Source organism: Chiloscyllium plagiosum, unplaced genomic scaffold (assembly GCF_037043375.1).
Source record: "Chiloscyllium plagiosum isolate Xiang-an unplaced genomic scaffold, Cpla_swu_hap1 HiC_scaffold_27, whole genome shotgun sequence".
Taxonomy (NCBI): domain Eukaryota; kingdom Metazoa; phylum Chordata; class Chondrichthyes; order Orectolobiformes; family Hemiscylliidae; genus Chiloscyllium; species Chiloscyllium plagiosum.
The window spans coordinates 55,558,664-55,586,388 of record NW_028270165.1 but is presented as its reverse complement, the minus strand read 5'-3'; the positions used below and the strand labels follow the sequence as shown (position 1 = coordinate 55,586,388).

The following is a 27,725-nucleotide window of genomic DNA, read 5'->3' as shown; positions in this document are numbered from 1 at the left end:
TTTCTGACTTTAATGATGTTTCTGAATATATCATTTTAGGTATTCTCAATTTTGAGGATCAGCCATTTCTCACCCCTCCCGACTCCCAGGTAGAGTCATTACTATCCATTATCTCTCTCTCTCTCTCTCTCTGTCCTTTGAAGGGTTTGATACAGTGGTCAAAGATGGTTCGAGGCTCGAGAAAGGACGGTGTGGTGGGGGCTGGGGAGAAAAGAGACCGAATGGATGGGGGACAGAGAGAGAGAAAATGGACAGGGGGGCAAAGGGTGGGGGTAGAGAGAGACTAGGGGGTACAGAGAGAGAGAATGAGTGGGGTTGATAGAGAAATTGGGCGGGGGAGAGAGAGTGGGCGTGACGGAGAAGTGGGAGATGGCACAGGGCAGGGAGACACTAGGCACACGGATACACAAGATGATCACTGAGCAGGGTGATACTAGGCACACTGACACACAAGATGGCCGCCGGATCACAATATGGAGAGAAACAGCAGAGTTTATACAGACACTGCCTGGGGCCACCAGAATACCAGCACAATGGACTCACAACCCAGGTGATTAGTTTAAGGCGGGTGGGGGAGATAATACACACGAGTAATGAACACTGCCCGCCGAAGTGTCTGGGTCCGGCCAACACCTCTTATAGGAGTTCTAACAGCTTGATACAGACTCAATATCAAATGCTAATAGCCAGGGCTGCAGGAATCCCCCTTCTCAGGAAGAGCAATTAGCGCCCATTACTTCAACAATGGATTTCCACGCAGACATTGAAATGGACAATAGATTAGATTAGATTAGATTAGATTAGATTAGATTACTTACAGTGTGGAAACAGGCCCTTCGGCCCAACAAGTCCACACCGCCCCGCCGAAGCGCAACCCACCCATACCCTTACATTTACCCCTTACCTAACACTACGGGCAATTTAGCATGGCCAATTCACCTAACCTACACATCTTTTGGACTTTGGGGGGAAACCGGAGCACCCGGAGGAAACCCACGCAGACACGGGGAGAACGTGCAAACTCCACACAGTCAGTCGTCTGAGGCGGGAATTGAACCCGGGTCTCTGACGCTGTGAGGCAGCAGTGCTAACCACTGTGCCACCGTGCCGCCCAGCACTGAGCGGTGCTGGGCGGCACACACAAAGCTCCGAGTAGTTGGACCGTTCCGTATCACCTGTCCTTCGTGGAGAAGTTTGTGAAGAAAAACACCTTTGACCACAAGTCCATCAGGAAGTGGTCAGCACGTAGTGTCCTTGAAACCCTTTGGGAAAAGGAGAGGGCGAATTCTATCGAGCGGTTCCCTGAGCAGACTGTCAAAGCCATTTGGCAGAATGCCTCATCGCCAGAACTTTCCAACAAGCACCAAGACATGGCTTGGCTGGTGGTGAGAAGGGCTCTGCCTGAGAGATCCTTTATGCACGCCCAGACTCTCAGCTGCACCACACGCTGCCCTCGAAGCGGCTGCGGGGTGGGGGTGGGGGGAACGAGACTGTCACACACCTCCTTCTGGAATGTGCCTATGCAGAAGAAGTCTGGAGAGGAATGCAGTGGTGTTTGTCGAGGTTCGTCCCAAGCAGCACTGTGACGCGGGATTCCGTGCTCTACGGCCTGTTCCCAGGGACACACACCGAGACGAACATCAACTGTGCCTGGAGGATCATCAACTCGGTGAAGGATGCTCTCTGGGCGGTCCGAAACCTGATCTTCCAGCTGAAGGAGTTGACCCCGACTGAGTGTTGCAGACTGGCTGCCAAGGCGCTGCTGCCAAGGCGCGGTGGGGAAAGACCACAGTGTAACACCTGCCTGCCTAAAGAAGAACAGGGGGCCCACGCAGTCATTTGGACTCTGCTGATACCTCAGCTAAAAATGTAATCGTACAGACCTGTAAATAGGAATGATTACTCTGTTTTCGGAATGCAAACAAATGGAATGTTTACATATATATGGCATGTCCAGTTGTACAGATCACCAAAGTATTTTATGAACAAAGTATATTTTTGAAATAAAAAAAATTCTGTTCTTAACAGGGCACCCACTCAATAGGTGGGTTCTGCTGAAGCCACAGCTAAATACTAAGAGACTGGATGGTTAATAAAGGGAACTGTAAATAGGATAACTGTAAATTCGATTAATTCAATCTGTTCTTTGTAATGTGAAGACATGCAATGTATATATCTATGAACGACATGACAAATTGTACAAGTACCAAAGATTTATTTCTATGAATAAAGTATATTTTTAAATTTAAAAAAAGTCTTTCTCTCCCCGGAGCCCCGGTCTTTCCTTGTGCAATAAACTCTGTCATTGAACCCCAATTCTGACTCCGAGCCTGGTGTATTTCAGGGGAGAGAGAATGGGTAGGGTGGCAGATGGTGGGGGGAGCGAGAGAGAGAGAATGGATGGTGGGGGCTGGAAGAATGGACATGGGTCAGAGGGTGGGATGAGAGAGAACAGATGGGTGTAGAAGGTGGAGAGATGGACTGGACAGGGGCTGAGGAATGAAACGATAGGGGTACAGAGGGTTGCGTGAGAGAGAATGGACAGGGTGTTTGGAGTATAGAGGGAGAATGGGCAAGAACCTGGGGATGGAGAGAGAATGGACAAGGGGCGCTGTGGCTGGTGGTGGGAATGGACAGGGGGAACTCTGGGTGGTGGGAGGAAAGAACGGGGGTGCTGTTTATGGCGGGGGCTAATAGACAGGGGGCGCTGTGTGTGGCCAAGATCAAAAAGGTTGATGACAGTCAACACTTATCAGATTGTTTCCCGAACAGAAAAACTTGCACTGGAGACTCCCAGAAGAGGGGTGTTGCATCTGTATTCCTTCAATTAGTTTTGAAATATTGTTGTGTATCTGAATTGTTCAGGGATACCTGGTACATAGAGAGATGGCTTTGGTTGTTGGAGGTCAGTCATCTCAGTTCCAGAACGTCTCTGCAGGAATTCATAGGGTAGTGTCTTCTTCGGCTCAACCATCTTCATCAATGACCGTCCTCCATCATAAGGTCAGAGGTGGAGATATTCGCCAATAATTGCACAATGTTCAGCACGATTCACAACTCCTCACAAACTGAAGCAGTTCAGTTTGAAATGCAACAAGATCTTAACAATATCCAATGGGCTCAGGAGTGGCAAGTAACATGTATGCCATGCCAATGCCAAACAATGACTCATCCCCAAAAGAGAGAATCTGACAACTGCCCCGTGATATTCAACAGTGTTACTGTCACTAAACACCCCACTATCAACATCCTTGGGGTTTACCATTGACCAGAAACTCAACTAGACTAATCACAGACACAATGGCAACAAGAGCAGGCAACAGGTCAGGCATACTGTGACTCCCCAAACCTTGCCCATCTTCTACAAATCACAAGTCTGCAGTGTAATGGAATACTCTCCCACCAGCTTGGATGGGTGCAGCTTCAACAACATTCAAAAAGCTTGATACCATCCAGGACAAAGTCGCCTGCTTGATTGGCACCATCTCCACATACATCCACTCCCTCTGCCCCACTGTTCAGAAGCAGGAGTGTGTACGATCTACAAGACACAACACAGAAATTCACCAAAGATCCTTAGAAAATACCTTCCAAACCAACAACCACTTCCTCTAGAACGACCAGGGCAACAGATACTTGGGAACACAACTCTTGCAAGTACCCCTCCAAGCCACTCACGATCTTGACTTGGAAATATATTGCTGTTCCTTCAGTGTTGCTGGGTCTAAATCCTGGAATACCCTCCGAAAGGACATTATAGGTCACCGTACAGCGTGTGGACCACAGCAGTTGAAGAAGGCAGTTCACCATCACCTTCTCAAGGGGAACTAAATGCTGGCCAGCCAGCAATGCTCATGTACCACGAGTAACTTTTAATAAATGATTGAAACGGAGGATTGGAAACTGCAAACTAAAAAAAACAACCTTTAGGTGGAACAGACGTCGGGCTTTGATTCGGTCCTTATTTGAGGACAGATAAGAGTGTTATACTGACACTGAACTGGAAATAGAGAGTTAAACACCTGTAGTGTTTCACTCAGTGTATCAATCGAAAATCGATTAAAGATTAGCTCTTGCCGTGTTCGTCATTAACATATAAAAAAGGACGGTTAAGAAGGCATATGGGACTCTTGATTTCATCTCTTTAATGGCTGTTGCAGTACCCACAATCCTATGCGATCCAGACACCACTCTATGGGCCGTGAGCAGTGTTCATAGTGCGCATGTGTGAGCTTGGAATGGGGCCCCGCCCCTCGTCGTTCAGATGAAGGGGAGACCAATCTTTTGGAAATCCTGGAGGACCAGAAGGGGCCTGGTCCTCCTGCCAATCAGAGTCCCCCCCGCCATTGTTTGAATGCGGAAGTTCGACCATGAGCTTCTGAAGTTGTTGTTGCTCCTCTCTCTCTGAATGAAGATTGAGCTTCAGCCCAGACTGGAACTTCCTTCCTCTGTTTTATATCTGGGAGTACCGCACTCTCTTTTCTCGCCCTCTTTCCCATTTCTTTTCTCATCCTTGGGTTCAGCTGTTGGTTTGTAGGAGCTGAGGGAAAAAGAAAGTCAATCAAGTTGAAGGGACAGACTCTGGAAAAGGTTGGTTTCGATCTGTGTCTATTAATGTTTGACAGGCTTTGTTTCCTGAGCTTGACACATTTACTTGTCTGGCAAAAAAGGATGGCGTCTTGATCCATGTTGGGGATGGAAGTGGATGATGCTGTGGGTGACTTACTCGTAGTAGACCAATAATTATTAGATAAGTAATCATGACACACAAGCCTTGGGTTATTGACTGTCTATTTGGGAGCTCACAAGTCACTCTGACGAGTAACAGAGAGTTGTATGATTATATAGGTTACAATCATTTAACAATTAACAAACTGTTAATTGCAGGAATTTGAGCAACCTAAGTCACTTTGCCCAGCGACACAGTGTCTGGATAGTGTTGGTTAGTAGCTGATAAGTGTACAATAGGTCCTTGCAAAGAGAAGGATATTCCCACGCAAGGAAAGAATTTGTTTATCAGGTAGCAATACAGCTGCAAGGCTCAGTGTCTCTGTTAAGTCAGGGAATTAAAGGTAGTTGGGACAATGCAGGGAAGAGGAGCTTAGACAATGGATGCATCAGCCCTGATCTTAATGTAGGCTGGAAGGGCCAAATGGCCTACTCCTGCTTCTATTACTATGAAATATAACCCTGCATTTCCCATGGTTAACCCACTTAACCTGCATATCCCTGGGCACTATGGGCAATTTAGCATGGCCAATCCAAATCAAGGCCGGTGAGTAATGTAGTGATGTGGAAAATGAATGTCAGAGAACAACAGAAAGGGACAAGGAGAGGAAATGTATCAGCAATCGAAACTGGATACTAATGTCACAAAAACTGAAATGATACATGGTGAGTCTGAACATGTGCCACATTGTAACAAAAGTGAATGAATTAACTGCACTCATTGAAATGAATAATTATGATCTGAGACTCCTTACAGACACATGGCTTCAGGATGGCAAGGATTGGATCCTGAATATTGAGGGGGGGGAGTCAGATGGGAAGCTAGGTAAAGGCAGAGGGTTGGCACTGCTCACCAAAGCACTGAGCACACGGTAGTCTGGTGTCAGCTCGGGTTTCACGGCCTGATTTCTCTGTCCTCTGATCTCCCTGTTCCCACTGAGTAAGATGTTGGTCTGTTCTCAGCTTTGCTGGACTTCTGCTGAAGCTTTCACGCCTCTTTTACAGCTTCCAGAACAAGAAAACATTCAGAGCTGAAAATGTGTTGCTGGAACAGCACAGCAGGTCAGGCAGCATCCAGGGAACAGGAGAATCAACGTTTCGGGCATAAACCCTTCTTCAATAAAACATTCAGTCAATCGAAAGCCAACCCACAATCTCAGCCTGTCAACCATCCAGACGCAGAGTGTAGTCACAGCAGGGAATCAAACAAGAAAAATGAAACAAAATCAGAAATAAATAAAGGCTTAATGTTTGTTCATTAGGAAGTAAACCAGAAATAGGGCTCTCCCAGGATTCTGATAGTGCCCGACTTGAGGAATTCTCTCTACATTCGATGTAACTATTAGTACTGTTGGGACAAAGTAACTCGTGTGCCAAATCGTTTAAAGCAAGGTAGTCAGGAGAGGAGACCTTGAGCAATTAACTAGCTTTATTCGTTGCCATTGGGGAATACCTCTTAGTTCAAAATAAAGTCCGACGTATTCCAATAAAATATAGAATGTTACAAGTTTTATGGTAAAACACAAGCCCCACTCTCCAATAATTATGCAACTGAGGGGCAGTCGTAAGGTTCACATACATTGTCCAGACCTACGTTTCTTAATTTCTACAAAACTGAATGTTATCTTATACTGCAGGTTCAGCTCAGCTCGAATTACCACTAAGGGACAGAGAGAACCAATCCATCATTCTCTGAAGCAGCACAGTCTAATGGCCTGAGGAGCAGAGACAGCCTGCAGCTGCAAGGTCAGGCTATCAAAACAGAATTCCTTAGCCAGGGCTCAGACAGCATTATGTTAACAGGCTACATTTTACTGCAAACATTGCTTTGTGACAAAATGGCTTCCACGCAGTTTTGTCAATTTTGATCACATTCTCCCACAATCCCTCCTTTTTTATTAAAAAGAGGAGATTGGGTGTGTCAGCAAAAGGGGGATTATACCCAGAGCCAGGGGTCGGTGCTTGGAGATCGGACTGATAGTCCTCGGGTTCAGTAAGGACAGGGGCAGAAGGCTCCAGGGATTGGGAATCATCATCAGGGGTTTTATCAGGAATGGAAAATCTCGGTATCTGGGAGATCGCTGGAGGGGAGGGCCACAACAGTGAACTGAGCCGAGCACAGGATTGTCTGCAGGGTGACTTTGATTTCCAATCGAGCAGTTCCAAAGGCAGGGGGAAAGAAAGCTGCAAGTTACTCAAACTCCATAAGGGCTCGCTTGGTACGAGTTCGGGACGGATGGGGATATGGGCACATACCTAGCAGCTAGAGTGGTTGACCTTCTGTGCATAAAAAAAGTATTAAACTGTAATTCCTGTTTACAAGAGGTTATCCGGCCCAATCAAACATATTTAGTGAAAGAAAGATAAGAAAGAGTGCAATGAAAGGCAGAATGATCAGGCTGAGCCATTCACGGATGAAGGCTGAAGATGTGTCTCTGACGGGGTCTTCTGGTGTTCCTCCAGGAGGTGGCGCTCGTTTGCATTGTGTTGTGTGTGTCCATGCGGCCTCCCCTTGACCCTGACTGCTGACCGGGTAACCCAGCAGGACGAGGAACGGGCCTTTCCATCTCAGCTCCAATATGTCCCGGTCCTAATGCTGAGGCTTGGCGTACCCATGAATGTCAACTCTGAAGAGTTTTGGTTAACTGATGCAAATATTTCCCACTTGACCAACACTAGAGTGTCAGCTGTTTCAGCCATTGGGATGGTTTTGATTCATCTACTAAATACATCTACTCATATTAGACAATATTCATAACAATGTACGCGAGGTGATTCTATAAAAGCAAGTTGTAGACAGGGAAAAAGGCCGACCAGGCAAGGAGGTGGTTAACAAACACACTCTCTCTGGATCAATGATGCTGGAAGAGCACAGCAGTTCAGGCAGCATCCGAGGAGCAGCAGCAAAATCGACGTTTCGGGCAAAAGCCCTTCATCAGGAATAAAGCTCTCTATGTCTGCCTGCCTGCGGCTCTCTTTTTTCTCTCTCTCTCTCTGCCTGCCTGCGCCGCCCTCTCTCTATCTGCCTGCCTGCACCTCTCTCTCTCTCTGCCTGCCTGCACCTCTCTCTGCCTGCCTGCACCTCTCTCTCTCTCTCTCTGCCCGCTTATGCCCCCCTCTGCCTGTGCGCCTCTCTCTCTCTCTGTAACACTCTTCAACTTTCTACATGTCTCAGTTAATAGTTGTCCAATGTCCTGTGTGCCAAATTCATTCAAGTCTGGACGTCCTGAAGCGAGCAATTATACTTCAGATTTCTACTCGCCAATTAAAACTAATGTTGGGCACTCGAACAGATTGGTGGCATCCTGAAGCATGCCACGGACCTCAGTGTGGGTCCAGGGCTTATCAAATAGGGTTTCACCTCTCGTAATCCTGGGGTAAGCAAATTCATTATTACTAACTTTGTAAACAAAAGTGCTCTCAGCAACATTACGTCCAGACCTTGTTGAGTTCTCTCACTAGTATCTTGTGGCTGAGTAGGAAGAATTGTATCAACATTTCTAACAGCACTTTTGTCCCTGGCCAGCTTTCCCCTTTATTTTGGACCCAACAAAAGCAGTAACCACCCTCTATATTTCATCTCTCAAAGGATATCAGCCGGTGACCTGGCAGGACCCGGGTATCTCCTGCCTGACTCGCCAACTGTGGGGGATGGACATAAAGCCCCATGTCAGGAAAGAATTTGTTTATCAGGAAGCAGTACAGCTGCAAGGCCAACCATTTCCGCTGAGCCTGGGAAACACAAACTTTAGCAAGCAGACACTAAGATGAGATTCAAAATGGTTTCCAGGCTTTAATATGTGACAAAATGGCTGACCCAAATCTAACAATTCTCCCACATCATCGCAGGGAATAAAACAAGAAAAATGAGACAAAATGAGAAATAAATAGGGGATCGTGCTTAATGTTTGTTCATTACGAAGTAAACAAGAAATAGCAGTCTCCCAGGACTCGAATGGTGCCCTACTTGAGAAATTCTGTCCAACAAGTTTAATTGGAAGCAGTAGCTTTCGGAGTGCAGCTCCTTCATCAGGGGATTGTGGAATATAAAATTGTAAGACACAGAATTTATAGCAACAGTTTATAGTGTGATGTAACTGAAACTATATATTGAAAAAGACCCGGATTGTTTGTTAAGTCTCTCATCTTTTCGAATGACCATGATAGTTTCAGTTCTTTCAAATGTAAATCACAAAACCTTTTAAAATAGTTAAATCCTCAAGTGAACTTTACCAATTGGTGTCGCGTCAGCCCAGATAATGTACTGAAGGTGTGAGTTCCCCTGTGTGAGACTGTCTGTGCCACAATGGTTAAACCGATTTACAGAATCTTACATGGATTCATGCAGTTTTTGAGCAAAGTAAGACATAATTCTGCAAGTACGAATTCACCCAACAAACTTGTGCGTATGTGTGTGTGTGTGGGGGGGGGGGGGGGGGGGGGGGGGGGGGTGGGTAGATGTATATTTGCAGATACATTCTATGTGCATTTTTTTAAGGAACTGCAGGCAGTCAATACATGTAATAGTTTGTAAATTCGACTTTGGAAACAGGACCAGTCTGACTCAAGATTAGGATACAGGCAGACTCTGACCTCACATCTTTAATGCATTGTCTGAGCTGAGATGTGAGCTTTTGCAATAAAGCCTTGTTATCTCGAGAAGGTGACAACAAGAAATTCTGAGATTTACATTGCAATGAGACCTGCAACCGATTTGAAAAGGTGGAAGACTTAACAATCCAGGTTTGTTCAATATACCATTTCAGTGGCAGGACACTGGAATGTTTTGCTCTAAATTGTGTCTTAGGATCTTATCCTCCACAACCACCTGATGAAGAGGCAGCACTCCAAAAGTTACTGCTTCCAAAGAAGCTTGTTGGACTACAACCTGGAGTTATGTGATTCTAGAATCTGGTTTCTAGTATCTGCAGTCCTTGTTTTTACCTAGTTGATTTTAACCCTACAGTGAATCCTCTTGCAAGGATGCCTGCCTTGAAGAAGTTTTCCTCCTCTCTCTACAAGAATCTCAAGGAATCCCTCTCCCACTGCAACTCCCAGGTCATTTCCTCTGCCCTGAAGCTCTTCAATCATGTCCTGAAACAGACTCGCTACCACAGCCACATTTGCTTCCTCAGTGCCGCCTCCGTAACCAACTCATCCTACACGGACTCCGGACCACCTTTAAGCAAGCAGAGTTCGGATCCGAACAGGCCACTCCACCCTCCTGTGTGACCTATCACCTTCATTCCCACCCCCATTCACCCATTGTACTCTTTGCTACCTTCCCCCACCCTCCTCTCTGACCTATCCCCTCCATCCCCACCCCCATTCACCTATTGTACTCTATGCTACTTTCTCCTCACCCCCACCCTCCTCTCATTTATCTCTCCACCCTGCAGGCTCTATTCCTGATAAAGGGCTTTTGCCCGAAACGTCGATTTTCCTGCTCCTCGGATGCTGCCTGAACTGCTGTGCTTTTCCAGCACCAGTCTAATCAAAAGTGGATTGGCCATGTTGAATTACCCATAGTGCCCAGGGATGTGCAGGTTAGGGTGGATTGGCCATGCTGAAATACCCATCGTGCCCAGGAATGTGCAGGTTAGGGTGGATTGGCCGTGCTAAATTACCCATGGTGCCTAGGGATGTACAGGTGAGGGTGGATTGGCCATGCTAAATTACCCATAGTCCCCAGGGATGTGCAGGTTAGGGTGGATTGGCCATGCTAAATTACCCATAGTGCCCAAGGATGTGCAGGTTAGGGTGGACTGGCGATGCTAAATTACCCATAGTGCCCAGGGATGTGCAGGTGAGGGTGGATTGGCCATGCTAAATTACCCATAATGCCCAAGGATGTGCAGGTTAGGGTGGATTGGCTATGCTTTATTCCTGATGTTGGGCTTTTGCCCGAAACGTCGATTTTGCTGCTCCTCGGATGCTGCCTGAACTGCTGTGTTCTTCCAGCACCACTAATCCAAAATCTGCTTTCCAGCATCTGCAGTCATTGTTTTTACCCATGCTAAATTAGGCATAATATGCAGGCAAGGTGCATGACTCAGGGATAAATGAAGAGCAATGGGGGCAGGGGAATGGGTGTGGGTGGGTGACCCTTGGGAGGGTCGGTGAGGCCGAGTGGCCTGCTTCCACACTGTGGGGATTCTCTGAAGGGAAGGGTTTTTGGAAAGTGTGTTCTCCCCCCCGCCCCCACCGCGCGCGGCAGGGGCAGCGCATGCGCAGTGCGGCGTCCCGCTGTTGGTTTCGTTCCGCCCCTCGGTCCTTTATGACGTCACAACGCGGAAGTGACCCTGTCAGTTTCAAAGTGAATCTCCCGCCCTCAGGACGACTCTTCATCCTGGGTTGGAGACAGAGATGGGAGGAGGGGAAATTGGTCACTTGTAGCAACTGGAGTGAATGCAGGGAGGGAGCAGACTCTGCAAACTCAGGTATGTGTCTTAGTTAGCCAGGCGAGGAGGGGCTGAAGGATAGAGATTGGGAAGGGGGAGGGCTGGATATCTTTTCTGTTTTGATGTTTAAAATGCACCCGATTCCCACCAGTAACTGCAACAGGTACAAGTACAGCACATGCAATATTCCTCATTGCAGCTTCAAGCCGGTTTTGCATCCTCTGTTCTTCCGCCTTGCTCCAGCACATTCAGCTTCTTTCCCTCATTCCCATTCCCCCCTGTCCTGATGTTCCAAGCTGACCCGCAAAAGATCGGTTTGTCCCTCCATTCTTTCCCGGTGGCGCCCATTACTCTTGTCTATTTCTTGCCTTATCCGGCCTTGTGCGTGAACAAAGTGTTAGCGTATATCCTCTTTCACTGCCAGCTGCTTCCTTGTTTGCGAAAGCAACATTTCCTCCCATTTTTCGCCGACACTGAGCCTTCTGACCTCCTTGATTGTGTTTTTTTTTGTTTTTGCAGAAGCAGGAAACAGATGGTTATAACTGTACGAGCATATCTAGCTTAACCTACACCCCCTCCCCTCACAGCACCTTTATCTGTTTGTCTGTAACATCCACCATTGTTTACAGGCACATTTCATGTATGCACATTTTAGCTAATACAAAAGCAATTATATATTTCCTTCACATAGCTTTCATTCTTGTTAACTCCACTCTTGGCTGAAACAATTATACCCTGGCGTTAGTTCATTTACCTTGCAGAAGCAATTATGGTTGCAGAAGTAACACTGCTTTACCTATATCCCACAGGGGAGACCCTACAACCTTGTATAAAATAATGTGAGGCATGGCGAGGGTAAATAGACAAGATCTTTGATCTGGGATTGCTCATAGGTTTAGGGTGAGGCTGAGATTTAAAAGAAACCTCAGGGGCAACTCCCAGATACAGAGGGTGGTGTGTGTAAAGAATGAGCTGCCAGAGGAAGTGGTGACTGCTGGTACAATTACAACCTTTAAAAGGTATCTGGATGGGTATATGTTGGGAAACATTTAGAGGGACATGGGCCAAGTGCTGGCAAATGGGGCTAGATTGATTTAGGATATCTGGTCAGCATGGACTGAAGGGACTGTTTCTGTGCTGTACATCTGTGATTCTGGCTTGCCACAAATGTTTGTCACGTCTGTATGTTCAGTTTCTCCCTGGTGTTGGTGTTAACACCTTGGTGTCTTATTTTGCTCCCCACATTCTGGAGACATTAACCGTTTCCTATCTGGTCGTTCTGATGATCTGGACTGCTGCCCGGATCTTCGGATTTCTGGGATTGGTCAATAAACACACCTGGAAATGACTCTTTAGTCAATCATACAAGCAATAGTTTATTCTTTGATACAGCCGGGTCAGTAGACTCTGATCAGCCCAGAAGGATTAGATTCCAACAGTGTGGAAACAGGCCCATCGGCCCAACCAGTCCACACCTATCCTCTGAAGAGTAGCTCACCCAGACCCATCTCCCTATAATTAATGCACCTAACATTATGGGCAATTTAGCATGGCCAATTCACCAAACTGTACATCTTTGGATTGTGGGAGGAAACCAGAGCACCTGCAGACATGGGGAGAATGTGCAAACTCCACACAGCCAGCCCCCGGAGGCTGGAATCGAACCTGGGACACCTGGTGCTGTGAGGCAGCAGTGCGAACCACTGGGCCACCGATGAGTACTCCTAGAGTGCCAAAAGAATCCGCCAACTTTTACAGAGTTTGTATAGAACTTATGTACATTGTTTAGAGTCAGACATTGAGCATGGTCACATAGTAACAACCAATCAGATCCCGCAAGGTCCTCATGCATTTTTGACTTAGCCTAGGGCGGCACGGTGGCTCAATGGTTAGCACTGCTGCCTCACAGTCCCAGGGTCCCAGGTTCGATTCCAGCCTTGGGTGACCGTCTGTATGGAGTTTGCACATTCTCCCCCTGTCTGCGTGGGTTTCCTCCGGGTGATCCGGTTTCCTCCCAGAGTCCAAAGATGTGCAGGTCAGGTGGATTGGCAATGCTAAATTGCCCATGGTGTTAGGTGCAATAGTCAGAGGGAAAATGGTTCTGGCTGGGTTACTCTTTGGAGGGTCAGTGTGGACTGGTTGGGCTGAAGGGCCTGTTTCCAAACTGTCGGGAATATAATCTAATCTATCATAATTTCTTGTAGACAACCTGTTCTTGGAATCGTATTTGTCATGTCTGGCGGTTAGGATTAAACCGATTGATGATTAGGTTCACATTTGCAGTTTTTTTCACTGGATTTATATCAGTCTGTGGTATCTTGTTTGTTCTGAGTCGTGAGTATCTGCCTGACTCAGTCCCACCGAGTTAGCCAAGCAGAAGCCATTTTGTCCTACCTCCCATGTTAAAGTGGAGATTTGAGGTGGCCCAGGGAATCCTTTGAGAACTCAGACCTGTAAAGCTCTCTCTTGGTTTGTCCTGGAGATCATACTCTTTGGAATCCTTCCAGTTGGAGCAAGGTTGGCTGAGACCAACCGCTGCATCCTCCTCAGATGGAGGTTCCATCGACTTGTCCACTGGCCAGGACAAGGTACTGTTGTGGGAACAACGGCTCCGACAGTGACCTTCTGAGGGACATCTTTGCCATCCAGGACAAGGAAATTGGTAGCTTTACCTTAGCTGAAGAAATAATAGTCTGGTTTGGTGTATATTACGGAGAGTTTGTCAAAATAGGTTACTGAAATGTTACAGCAGTGGGTCTGGTCAGGTTGACAGGAGGAAAGGGTTGACGTTTTGCAAGAGGGGTTGCTTGAGCTCTGTAAAAAAAAAAAATGGGCCAAGTGACTCGAGCACTCGCACTGTATGGGAGACAATGGTCCTCAGAATGCTGTTCCCATTGAGCTCTCCCTTAGCTCTATTGTACATGGTCTTGGTGACAGTATCAGATTCTGAAAAGAGAAAAGGCCTATAAATGTGCAAGGGAAGGGTTCCGTTCCAGGTCCATGTGCAGCATAAGGCCTACTGTACGCCAGCCAGTGTTACACCAGCCGTTTGTATACACAGACCCGAGGTATTGGAAAGTGATATTTCTCTTCACAGGGTCAGCAGGAGGAAGTCTGATGAATAGAATGGAATCGGGGACTGGGGATGGGTCAAGTAAGTCACCTTCTGATAGAGAGGAGTAACATACTACTGCCTCTGGGGTGAATAGCGTTCTGTGCGCCTGTATAAATAAGTTGTTTGTGGATTGAGGAGTTTCCCTTATCAGGCTTCCCTTTTCTCAAGTTGGCCCGACCTGCAAAAAGGGATGGTGTTCCTGAGTTGATCATTTTTATCCTCACTAGGCTTGCGTCTGCAGGTAAAATAAAAAAAAAATGGTAACGACATGGTAACTCCCACTGATTTCTACTGTCCAGATGGACCATCTGGTCTTTCTGATGTAAGGGTCCATTGCAATAATCAATCTTCATCACATTCCACACGTCAAAGGCGTCTGGTCCGGTGCACTGGACGACATCTCCTCAGCATGGGCGGTGGATAATCTCTGATCATTCCTGGTTGCATCCATACTTAGTGGCGTTCCCCATCAGGATGTTGTATGTGATCAGAAAGGTGAGGAGATAAGCGATCCCCCACATGTCCCTCCTCTTAGTTCAAGTATCTGTAATAAGATTAACATTAGAACAACAGCAAAATTCAAAAACCCAACTGGACAGGGTCCACTCCTTTTGTTGGGATTCCAGGATTCTCTCCTCCTCTACCCCACTTTTGATTGGTGCGGTCAATCAATTTACAATGGTGCAGTTGGACCCAAGCTGAGCGCCCAGCGACTGTGACCGCCGTAGGGGTGGGAGGTAAAACCTGGAAGGGGCCATCCCAACGAGGTTGGAGACCTTTGCCAGTCCAGTTCTTGATGAGCACCAACAAACCAGGCTCTACCCGTGACAAGGCTGAAAGGGAGGGAACATCGCTGTAGGCCGCACGCTCCTGGGAGTAAAAGGCACGCATAACATTAATTAGAGCAAGAACACAACCAATCATTGCTTCGGTGATGTGGTGGACGTGGACTGAGAAGGGAGCCGAATCGTTCCAAGGGGTACGGAGGCGGTGACCAGAGCGACTCTCAGTTGGAGTCAGTCGTGTCTTGCCTGCAGATATGGATCGCATCTGGAATAAGGCCACAGGGATTAGCATAACCAGCACAGAAACAGACCCTTCGCTCCAACTCATCCATGCCGACCAGATATTCCAATCCAATCTAATTCCCCCTGGCAGCACCCAGGCCATATCCCTCCAAACCCTTCCTATTCATATACCCAACCAAATGCCTCTTAAACATTGCAATTGTGCCCACCTCCACCACTTCCTCTGGCAGTTCATTCCATACATGCACAACCCTCTGCATGAAAAGTTGTCCCTTAGGTCCCTTTCAAATCTTTCCCTTCTCACCTTAAACCTATGCCTTCTAGTTTTCGACTCCCCCACCCTGGGCCGAAAAGACCTAGGCTATTTGCCCTATCTATGCCCCTCATGATTTTATAAACCTCTCTACGGTCACCCCTCAGGCTCTGATGCTCCAGGGGTAAAATAAATGCCCCAGCCCCTCTGTCTGTGTAACTGGTTAAAGCTCCTTCCCATTGTCAGTTCACTGGGACACATACACTTATTCTGTGTAACCAGTTAAAGCTCAGTTCACTGGTAGTTCCTCTTTGAAGCAGGTCGAATGGATTTCTCTTTCCAGATTCAACCCCCCAATGATATTGAGTGACCCTGTCAGATTTTGTTATGGAATTTCTTCCAAGATTTCTGTCTGCAGATCCTCCACTTCTGATACCTGTTAGCAAGTTGAAATAAATCATCACTGTCTCTACCGAGTAGAAACTCTGATTATATTGTATGTGTCTATGTATTTAAAGTACTAACCCAGGAACATACAAATGGTATTTTTGACTTAAAATACATAGGAGACATGAGGAAGGAGATGTCAGGACCTGGCACTCTCTGAACCCTAACAGGATGTTCCAAGTGGTAGTGCAAACATTTCAAAATGAAGTGGATGGCCATAGAGCTGTACAGCACAGAAACAGTCCATCTCGTCCATGCTGACTAGATATCTGAAATTAATCTATCTTATTTATCAGCACTTGGCCCATATCCCTTTAAACCCCACCTATTCACATACCCATCCATCTGCCTTCCTCATTCCCCGTTTTACTTGTACTGATACCTTTGGGGATCTCTGAACTTGGACAGTAAGGTCCCTTTTTTCCTCAGCACTCTGTAGGGGTCTATTATTTATTGCTTACTTCCTTCTCTATTAAGATGTTGTCCCTCCAGTTTGCGGTTTGATTCGTTGTGGCAATAGAGGAGGCCAAAGATGGTAATGTCAGAAAGGGGGTGGGAAGGGGAATTGAAATGGGTGGTGACTGGGAACTCTGGTCGGCTCTGTGGACCCAGATATGATGCTCAGTGAACCATTCCCCAAGTTTGCGCTCGCTCTCCCCGATATAGAGAAGACCACAACTGGCAAACACATGGCAAATGCAGTACCACAATATGAAGTTATAGCCTTTGCTGTGGGAAACAAAAAGTAGAAAGGAAGTGCATTGTTTAAATGGAGATGTAATTGGATGTGGAGAAAGTGAGAACTGCAGATGCTGGAGATCAGGGTCAAAAAGTGTGGTACTGAAAGAGCAGTAGGTTAGGCAGCATCTGAGGAGCAGGACAGTTGGCTTTTTGGGTACGAGCCCTTCATCAGGAACGATGTGTGGATGGACAAAGGAGCCTCAGCGTCCTTCTACATCAGTCGCTGCCAGTTGTCATACAGTACAGAAACAGACCCTTAAGTCCAACTAGTCATAGAGATATACAGCATGGAAACAGACCCTTCGGTCCAACTTGTACATGCCGACCAGATATCCCATCGCAATCTAGTCCCATCTGCCAGCACCTAGCCCATATCCCTCCAAACTCTTCCCATTCATATATACCCATCCAGGTGCCTTTTAAATGTTGCAATTGTACCAGCCTCCACCACTTCCTCCTGCAGCTCATTCTATACATTTACTACCCTCTGTGTGAAAAGGTTGCCCCTCAGATCTCTTTTGTTTCTTTCCCCCCCTCACCTTAAACCTATGCCCTCTTGTTCTGGACCTCCCCTTCCCCCCACTGCAGGGAAAAGATTTTGCCTATTTATCCTATCCATGCCCTTCATGATTTTATAAACCTCTATAAGGTCACCCCTTAGCCTCCAACGCTCCAGGGAAAACAGCCCTAGCCTCCCTTTAGCTCAAATCCTCCAACCCTGGCAATATCCTTGTAAATGTTTCTGAGCCCTTTCAAGTTTCACAACATCTTACTGATAGGAAGGAAACCAGAATTGTGCGCAATGTTCCAAATGTGGCCTAACCAATGTCCTGTACTGCGACAACACAACTGCCCAAATCCTATACTCAGAGGATTGGGAAAGTTTTCAAAACTTACAAAAGACAACCGGGAAAGAATGGAGGGAAAAACCAAACCTTTGAAGGTCAGCTTGGAGGCATCAAGGTCTCAGGACAGGGGGGTGGGGATGACCCCAGCTATGGGCCACGTGTGAGCAAACGGTTCCAGATTGATTTACGATATCTGGTCGGTACAGACGAGTTGGATCGAAGGGTCTGTTTCTGTACTGTATACCTCTATGACTCTGGCTTTCCACTAATGTTTGCCATGTCAGTATATTCAATTTCTCTCTGGTGTCAGTGTTAAGACGTTGATGTCTCATTTCGCTTCACCTTCCCAGGGATGTTAACCATTTTGTGTCTGGTTGTTCCTCAAGAAGCTGCGTGGCAGGTTCATCCTGAATTGACACACATTGTATTTGCTTCCCAAAATCAGACCTGCTCACCCTCAGCAGGATCCCAATGTTGTGAAAGATATTAACTTTCAGGTGGTGGTACCAAAATTCAGAGTGATGTCAGTCTTGATGTTTTTGCTTTTTCTGCCCCTGTAAGATCCTGAATCAGCGCCTGCAGGGGAATTAGTTAGAGCGGAGTGAGAACAGAGGGGGAGAGAGAGTGGGATGGTGCTTTCCATTTTGTGGAATAATAAAAGAAAAGAATATTCCACAGAAAGTAGAATTGCTTGTTCAGAATTTCTACCCTGCACTGACAGTGATGGCTTTTGTAATCTCTTTTTACAGCGTATTTGAAGATCTGATGGCGGAAGTTTCTCAATCAACAGATGAAGGGCTTATGCCCAAAACATTGACCCTCCTGCTCCTCGGATGCTGTCTGACATCCCTGTACTTTTCCAGTGCCACATTTTTCGACTGACTCTCCAGCATTTGCGATCCTCACTTCGCCGTCAATGTCTGACAGTCACTCAGTCCACCAGGACCGCAACGATTTTCGACTGATTTCTCTGAGAGGGATCAAAGCTTTTTGGTTCCTGACTGAGTGAGTATGTTTTCAGCATCACTGAGACTGGACGAGAGACCCCACTGTTGCAGCGCACTGTGCGTGGAGCGTGTAGCAGCTATTCAACCTGGAAAGAGGAATTCACGACAGGAAGGGGCTGGAAGTTCGATTGTGTGTGGCTGAAGCTTCATCCATGGAGAAACCTGAGGAATCCCGCCCCGTGGCGAAACCGTGGAAGTGTGGTGACTGTGGGAAAGGCTTCCGTTTCCCGTCTGCCCTGGAGATTCATCGGCGCAGTCACACCGGGGAGAGGCCATTCCCCTGCACCGACTGCGGGAAGGCCTTCAGACATTACTCCCACCTGCTGGCCCACCAGCGGGACCACACGGGGGAAAGGCCCTTCAACTGCCCAGATTGTGGGAAGGCCTTCACTGCCCTTCTCTGCCCTGTTGGCCCACCGGCGGGTCCACACGGGGGAGAGGCCATTCACCTGCCCTGAGTGCGGGAAGGCCTTCAGCACTTCCTCCACCCTGCTGATCCACCAGCGCATCCACACGAGGGAGAGGCCATTCACCTGCTCTCAGTGCGGGAAGGGCTTCATCTGCTCCTCCCACCTGCGGAGCCACGAGCGGGTCCACACGGGGGAGAGGCCCTTCAGCTGCCCCGAGTGCGGGAAGGCCTTCAGCACATCTTTCACCCTGTTGGCCCACCAGCGGGTCCACACGGGGGAGAGGCCCTTCAGCTGCCCCGAGTGTGGGAAGGCCTTCAGCACATCTTTCACCCTGCTGAGGCACCAGCGGATCCACACCGGGGAGAGGCCGTTCACCTGCTCTCAGTGCGGGAAGGGCTTCGCCCGCTCCTCCCACCTGCGGAAGCACCAGCGAGTTCATGTGCCATCGCAGGGGGATTGAAGGAGTGACGGTCAAGTGCCATTATCGATTGGACTATCAATCCGGTTCCGGGGACTCCCGGGTTTGAATCCCACCACAACAGATGGCAGAGGGAGTGGGTGGTGCGGGGGAGAAAGCCCCCAGCTGATTCACTCTCTCCCTTGTTAGGAAAGGGAACCGCCATTGTGGGAGAGTATTCATTCAGTCGTTCCATCTTCATCCTTCACTCGGTCTGGCCTACACATGACTCCAGACCCACAGCAGTCTGGTTGACTCTACACTGTCCTCTCCCCACTGGCAAATGAGCAGGGAGAAACTTACCAGGATACAGGGTATGGGTTGAAATTGCTGAGTGAGGCAATACTTCCTCCGGATTACGGCTGTAACAAGGATCCAATTACAACCTGGTGCTGCCCAATAGTAAAGACAGTGGGGTGTGTGTGGGCTTTGATCTTGAGCTGTTTAAAAAGCAGCTACTTTGTCTATGCCTTTTTGCAGGGGGGAATCTGAAGATGTAACTAAGTTGAGTCACAATAAAGGTTACCTGAACTTACCGCCGGGCTCAGACTCTTATTGAAAGCTTTGAGCTCCAAGAGATTTTTAGTTTAAAGCTGCTCCTTCATTTCAGCCTCCTGCACTGAGTTTCCAATGTCATGTATCAGATGGAGCAGTGAATGAGAAGCTAGTATCTTGAGAAATTGTAAATCTTTCAGGTACTGTGTTGTTTCATCAGCATTGTAAAGTTTACTGACAGCACCAGGACGTTTGGGCTGTGTTCACTAGAAATGATGTGGAGGTGTCGGTATTAGTCTGGGTTGATAAAGTTAAAAAGAAATCACCCAATACCAGGTTGTTGTCCAACAGGTTTATTTGGAAGCACTAGCTTTCTGAGTGCTGCTCCTTCATCGGGTAGCTGTGGAGCAGCATTGTAAGACACAGAACGTATATCAAAAGATCAGTATCATGCAACTGATGGAATATATTGAACAAGCCTAGATTGCTGTCAAGTCTTTCATCTCTTAGAATGGGTGCAGGTATTGGTTCATTAATGTGTAACTGCCAGAACATCTTTTAAGTCATCTCAAGAATGTGACTTAAGGTTTTATAAAAAAGATGAAATCTCAGCTCAGACAATGCATTTAAAGGTGTGAGAATTGAGTCTGAAAATGTGTTGCTGGAAAAGCACAGCAGGTCAGGCAGCATCCAAGGAGCAGGAGAATTGACATTTCGGGCATGAGCCCTTCTTCAGGAAAGGGCTGAAGAAGGGCTCATGCCCAAAACGTCGATTCTCCTGCTCTTTGGATGCTGCCTGACCTGCGCTTTTCCAGCAACACCTTTTCAGCTCTGATCTCCAGCATCTCCAGTCCTCACTTTCTTCCTGAGAATTGAGTCTGACAGTTTTCCAATCGTGAGTCAGACTGGTTCTATTTCCAAATTCATAAAATATTACATGGATTGACTGCCTGGAAATTGTGTGCTTTTTTAGCAAAATTGAATACATCTGCAAATATAATTCTGCCAATACAAATTCACTCCATAGAATTGTGTGTGGGTGCATGTGAGTTTGTGTGTGAGAGTGTGTACATGCTTGGTAAAGTGTGAGTGTGATGGAGTATAAGCCTGAGAGAGTATTGGGGGGTATATATGTGTGTGTGTGTGTCTGAGGGGGAGCATGTGTGAGAGAGGTATTAATACAAGCAAGGGGTTGCAGTTTGCTAAAACAAGAAAGGGCAGGACTTGTACTGATAATGGTAGGGCCCTGGGTCATGTTATAGAACAGACAGACATGGGGGGGTGGTGTTCAGGTACATAGTTCGTTAGAAGTTGCATCACTGATAGACAGGGCAGTTAAGAAGGCATTTAGCAGTATAGCATTCTTGTTCACACCATTGAGTACAGGGGTTGGGACATCATGTTGAGGTTGTACAGGATGTTGGTGAGGCCACTTTCAGAGTACTGAGTACAGTTCTGATGGCCCTGTAATCTGAAGTATTCTTATCACAGAGGGTTCGGTAAAGATTTACCAGGAAGCTGCCAGGACTGGAGGTAAGCTGAATAGCAAAGGGCTCTAGCTTAGCATCGGGGAGCTCAAAACTTGAGGGCATATTACTTAAGGTGAGGAGAGAGATTTAAAAGGAACCGGAGGGGCAACATTTTGAAAGAGGGTGGCTTTGTATGTGGAATGAACTTACTGACGATGTGGTAGTTGCTGGTACATTTACAACGTTTAAACAGCATTTGGATGGGTACATGAATAGAAAGGTTTAGAGGGATATGGGCCAAATGCAGGTAAGTGGGACTGGTTTAGTTTGGAATCCTGGTCGGCATGGACGAATTGGACCGAAGTGTCTGTTTCTGTGCTGCATACGTTTACTGAAACCAGTAGAATTCTGAAAGGGGCTTGACAGGATAGATGTAGATAAAATGGATACTTTATGGGGAGGGTCATACAATCCCAACAATGTGGATGCAGGCCATTCAGCCCATCTATTCCTCTCTGTCCCTCTGAACCTTACTCCATATTTCCATGGCCAAGCCATCCTAACCTGTACATCCCTGGTCACTATGGGTAACTTAGCACGGCCAATCCTCCCTAACCTACACCCGAATCTATAACTTACCTTCTCAAGAATGTAATTTAAATGCAGAGCTTTTCTAAGAAAAATGTCAGTCTGATTCAACATTGGGACACAGACAGAATTCACACCTATTGTCTCTACTTATAAATAGGGCAACGTCTCTTCGAAATGTAGATTCATTTAGATATAACTGCATCACTTCACATATTAAGATATCCCTTTGAATGTGCCACATCCCTTTGAAATGTAATCTCGTCCATCTACATCTCTTCATTTTAACGGTATTTCCGCAAATATTCATGTCCCTTTAAAATGCAGATTGCCCCTTTAGATATGACGCCGTTCCGTTAGATGTCGGAATATCTGTTTAAATTGAGCCGTGAGCTTTCCCAATGTAGACAGGGCTCCTGGAAACGTGGCAGTGTCCCCCCTGCAGCTGCAGAGCGACACAGGAGAGTTTGTTTCTGTGAATGAGCAGTTGTAGCGCGAGGTGGCTGTTGCTTGGTGACGGTGAGGCTCCCCGGCCCCGCCCCCGCCGCTGCCCCTGCCCCCGCCCCTGCCCCCGCCCATCCCCCCGTGCAGACGTCACGCGGGGGCGACGGCGGTTGGGAGGAGAAGTCGCTCGAGCGGGGAAGCGGCGGGAGGGCGGCCGTTAGGAAAATGGTGCCGTGCGGCCCGGGGCAGACACCGTCACTGGGCACCGCCGCCTTCCTGGCGCAGCTGCTGTGTCACGGCCACACCGGCCGGCTGTACAGCAGGCAGGAGCCGGTGAGCATTCTGGAGGCGGATGGGGTTAAGGGCCTGCTTGGGAACTCGTCGGCCGCCTGGGTGGTGGAGTTCTACTGGTCGTGGGGCGGTCCCTGTGTCAACTATGGGGCCACCTGGAAGGTACTGGGCCCGGGAGGTGAAAGGTGAGGCAGGTTGTGGGGGGACGGAGGGGAAGGAATGTGGGGCCTGTCCTGTCATAGTGACATTTTACACTCACTTTCCATCTGCTTTTACTGGCGCTTGTGCTGTTTTCCCCTCACTGTGTGTTTAATCCTTGTGCTGTTTTCCCCTCACTGTTTGTTTAATCCTTGTGCTGTTTACCCCTCACTGTTTGTTTAATCCTTGTGCTGTTTTCCCCTCACTGTGTGTTTAATCCTTGTGCTGTTTTCCCCTCACTGTGTGTTTAATCCTTGTGCTGTTTTCCCCTCACTGTGTGTTTAATCCTTGTGCTGTTTTCCCCTCACTGTTTGTTTAATCCTTGTGCTGTTTTCCCCTCACTGTGTGTTTAATCCTTGTGCTGTTTTCCCCTCACTGTTTGTTTAATCCTTGTGCTGTTTACCCCTCGCTGTCTGTTTCATCCTTGTGCTGTTTACCCCTCGCTGTCTGTTTCATCCTTGTGCTGTATACCCCTCGCTGTCTGTTTCATCCTTGTGCTGTATACCCCTCGCTGTCTGTTTCATCCTTGTGCTGTTTACCCCTCGCTGTCTGTTTCATCCTTGTGCTGTTTACCCCTCGCTGTCTGTTTCATCCTTGTGCTGTTTACCCCTCGCTGTCTGTTTCATCCTTGTGCTGTTTACCCCTCGCTGTCTGTTTCATCCTTGTGCTGTTTACCCCTCGCTGTCTGTTTCATCCTTGTGCTGTTTACCCCTCGCTGTCTGTTTCATCCTTGTGCTGTTTACCCCTCGCTGTCTGTTTCATCCTTGTGCTGTTTACCCCTCGCTGTCTGTTTCATCCTTGTGCTGTTTACCCCTCGCTGTCTGTTTCATCCTTGTGCTGTTTACCCCTCGCTGTCTGTTTCATCCTTGTGCTGTTTACCCCTCGCTGTCTGTTTCATCCTTGTGCTGTTTACCCCTCGCTGTCTGTTTCATCCTTGTGCTGTTTACCCCTCGCTGTCTGTTTCATCCTTGTGCTGTTTACCCCTCGCTGTCTGTTTGGTTTAATCCTTGTGCTGTTTGCCCTTTACTGTTACTTGTGCAATTGCTGGGGTTAGTGTGTAAATACTAGTGAAGGAGATTATACACCAGCATGTATATGTTCCTCAGTCATTGAAGGGGCAGGACCTGTTGAGAATGGTTAGTAAAGCATGTTGTGCACTAAGCCTTGTTAACATGGATATAGTTTGTTATTTGGAAAAGTAGACTTTATTATTTAAAGTCACAGATGTACAGCACGGAAACAGATCCGTTTGATCCAACCTGTCCATGCCAACCAGATATCCTAAATTGATCTAGTCCCATTTGCCAACACTTGGCTCATATCCCTCTAAATCCTTCCTATTCATATACCCATCCAGATGTGTTTTAAGTGCTGTAATTATACCGGCTTCCACTACTTCCTCTGGCAGTTCATTCCATACGTGCACCACCCTCTGCATGGAACAGTTGCAACTTAGATACCTTTAATATCGTTCTGCTCTCACCCTATAACCTATGCCCTCTTGTTGTGAACCTCAACCCTACACTGACGCAAAGACATTTAAAAAATAGTTGAGCAGCCAGACAAAATGCAAAAGCTATAAAATGTTGAACCACATGAGGAAAAAGAACTGTGGCTCTACTCTTTATTTCTCCCCTTGGCATTTGAACACTTAACATCTGTCAATAACACCAGCATCGCCACAGAGCATATTGTGTCTGCTCCTCGGTGTGAACAACAGCATGCATGCCCGCTGGTGTCCATGCTCCTCGCTGTTGGCAGAAAAGGCGACATCGCTTATCTCTGTTCCTAAAGGTCTTCCCTTTATTCTTAAAGCTATGCCCTCTGGTCCTAGTCTCTCCTACCAGTGGAAACATCTTCCCAATGTCATTGCACTACCCTGTCCGGTCATTTCTGCTGGTGGGTGAGACTACGCCTCAAGGTTAGAGGGAGTAGCTTTCAGACAGAGATGCGGAGGAACTGCTTTTCCCCGAGGGCCATGAATCTATGGAACAGTCTAGATTAGAGTGGTACTGGAAAAGCACAGCAAGTCAGGCAGCATCCGAGGAGCAGGAAAATCAATGTTTTGGGCAAAAGGGCTTCCATCAAAATCTAGGGAATACTCTGGCCAAGGAAGCAATAGAGGCAGCTTCATTTAGTATATTCAAGACACAGTTAGGTGGGTTTTTGCCTGGTAGGGAAATTAAGGGGTTCCTTGTGACTGCAGGGAGGAGGAGATGAGACGATGGACAGGTCAGCCGTGATCTTAATGATTGTGGAGCAGGCTCACTTGTGGCAACTGGAGTGAGTCCAGGGAGGGAGCAGACTTTACGACCTCAGGTATGTGTCATGGTTAGCCGGGTGAGGAGAGACATAAGGATAGGCTGGGACTGTTTTCCGTAGTGTGCCAGAGTCTGAGGAGTGACCATATACACTTTTATATCATCATGAGGGACATGGATAGGGTAAATAGACATGGTATTTTCCTTTGGATGGGGGAGCCCAGAACTAAAGGGTAATAAGTTTAGGATCAAGAATGTGGTGTTGTAGCAAGTCAGGCAGCATCCGAGGAGCAGGAAAATCAACGTTTCGGGGAAAAGCCTTTCATCAGGAAAGTGTGTTTGTATGTGAGTTTGTGTATAAGACTGTGCATCAGTGAGTGTGTCTTTGCATGTGTGCATGCTTGATAAAGTGTGATTGTGATGAGAGAGGTATGGATATAAGTGAGGGTTTGCATTTTACTAAAATAAAGGACTTGTACAGGTAATATTAGGGCCTGGGTCGTGTTGTAGAACAGAGACCTGGGGGTGTTCGGGTTCATTGTTCTTGAAAGTTACATCACTGGTAGATGGGGGTGAAGAAGGTGTTTTGCACACTTGCCTTCATTGTTCACATGCTGAGTACAGGAGTTGGGATATCATGTTGGAGATGCACACAGAAAGTACTTTACTCAGAGGGTGATAGATGTCTGGAATGCATTGCCAGCAGAAGTAGGGGCAGGGACGGTAGATTCATTTAAGGTCCATCTGGGTGGAGGAAATCCAAGATGGCGGCGACCCAGCAAGTCTGAGTCTGTAGTGCTCTGCCCAAGACTCCGGCAAAGTAGGCTGCCTGCCTCCACCACACCTTCCAAATCATTTAAATAGGTTTTATTTAAATACAGCTAGTTATTTTGCACCAAACTTGAGCGGTTTAGTGCCCCGTTAAAATGACTAAAGGAAAGAATGCCCGCAGCTCGCAGCACAAAGGAACCCATCCCCAGCTGCAGCAGAGGCGTCCACAGCTGCCCCAGGGTACTTAACTATGGTAGCGAGCCTTGTTGCAGTGATTTCTAAGCTTGAAGAGAAGATCGCCACCTTCATAGAAGAGTCCAGGAGCAGGTGGGAGTTGCTCTCGGTCGCGCTGCAGAAGCACGACCGAGATATTGAAAGAATCGAACATCGAGTCGGAGGGGCGGAGCTAAAGGCTGCGACCTCCGAGGCTGCCGCAGAATCAGCCGAGGGTCGGGTCTGGACTCTCGACCAGCGAGTCCGGGCCTTGGAAGATCACATTAACGACCTCAAAAATCAAGGTCGTCGAAAATATTTGTTTGCTGGGCCTTCCCGAATGGGAAGAGGAAGGCCAGTTTACAACGTTTCTGGAGCAGTGGCTTCCACAGTTATTGAATCTGGAGGCTGGATCAGGCCAGGTCTGGGTAGAATGGGCCCACCGGGTTGCAATACATAGGCCCAGCTTGGACCAGCGCCCCCACCCAGTCCTGTTCCGGCTGCAGTGCTTTTAGGAGAAGCAGATGCTCCTGGAAGCTTCCAGAAATCTTGGGAAAGATCCCCAAGCCATGATTTACAAAGGATCCAAGATTATGCTGATTGAGGACTTTTCCATATCTCTGGTCCAAAAGAGGAGGGCGTTTAAGGGATTTAAACATTCAGTACTCCCTGCGCTACCCAGCAACACTACGTTTTAGCCACGAAGGTCAGTGTATGACTTCGGATCGCCGGAGAAGGCCACGGAATGTTTGGCCTCTTGGATAAATCGTAAGAGTTAACTCGTGTGGTGAATGATGTTGTTCTGCCCTCCCCCTTCTCTGGTTCACCCTTTGTTTTTCTCTTATTACTTTATTGCTTAATATTATTTCCGGGGAGTAGGGAGAGGGGGCTTATTTGTTCTCCACTCTGCGATTTTCCCCTTTTTTTTGTATTTCTATATATATAGGCTGGGTGGCCTAGTAGATTTAGGTGAGGAGGGGTCTCTGCTTTGTCTTATTTTTTCTGTTTCTTTTAAAGCTGGGTTGTTTACCCCCTGTTATTTTGTATTATCATAATTAATTACTATCTGCTGAGACTGTAATTTTATAGTTTTATATGTTTATACGTGGTATTAACATCACCAAATATATCTAAGTGTTGGTGTGGGCGGGTAGGGAGGGTACTCATTGTTAACTTTAGCTTGGGCATACACTTGAATTTTCTTCACTTTATTATGGGGTTCCTGGGTCGAGGGTGGGGCACTGGTTGGGAGAGGATATGGTGGGTTTTCGGAAAGGAAATGAGAGGGAAAATCTCCATTTAAATATGTTTTTGTTTTTTTATTTAGAAATAGTTTTTTATTATGTTAGTGTGAGTGTAATAAAGAATCTCTTTGTGAATTTTCTATGGTCTATGCTCGTGGTGTTTTGGATGGTGTTTCTCCTCCCGGGGGGTCTCAGACTTGTCTGGACGATTATGGTGAGTCATTCAATTAAATGGTGCACCTGGAATGTCAAGGGGAGTAATTCTCCAATCAAAAGGAAGAAAATATTATCAAATGTCAAAAAAGAAAGGGTTGAT

General features: G+C 47.2%; 1 protein-coding gene across 1 annotated transcript in view; it reads left to right on the top strand.

The window, feature by feature from the left end:
* LOC148144182 (uncharacterized) overlaps positions 1–27,725 on the top strand; it is a gene marked incomplete at its 5' end in the record, with an annotated part of 303,554 nt that overhangs the window by 255,215 nt on the left and 20,614 nt on the right. The window contains 1 exon segment of the mRNA XM_087975306.1: positions 18,968–19,401. Coding sequence (XP_087831432.1) covers positions 18,968–19,401 — 434 coding nt within the window.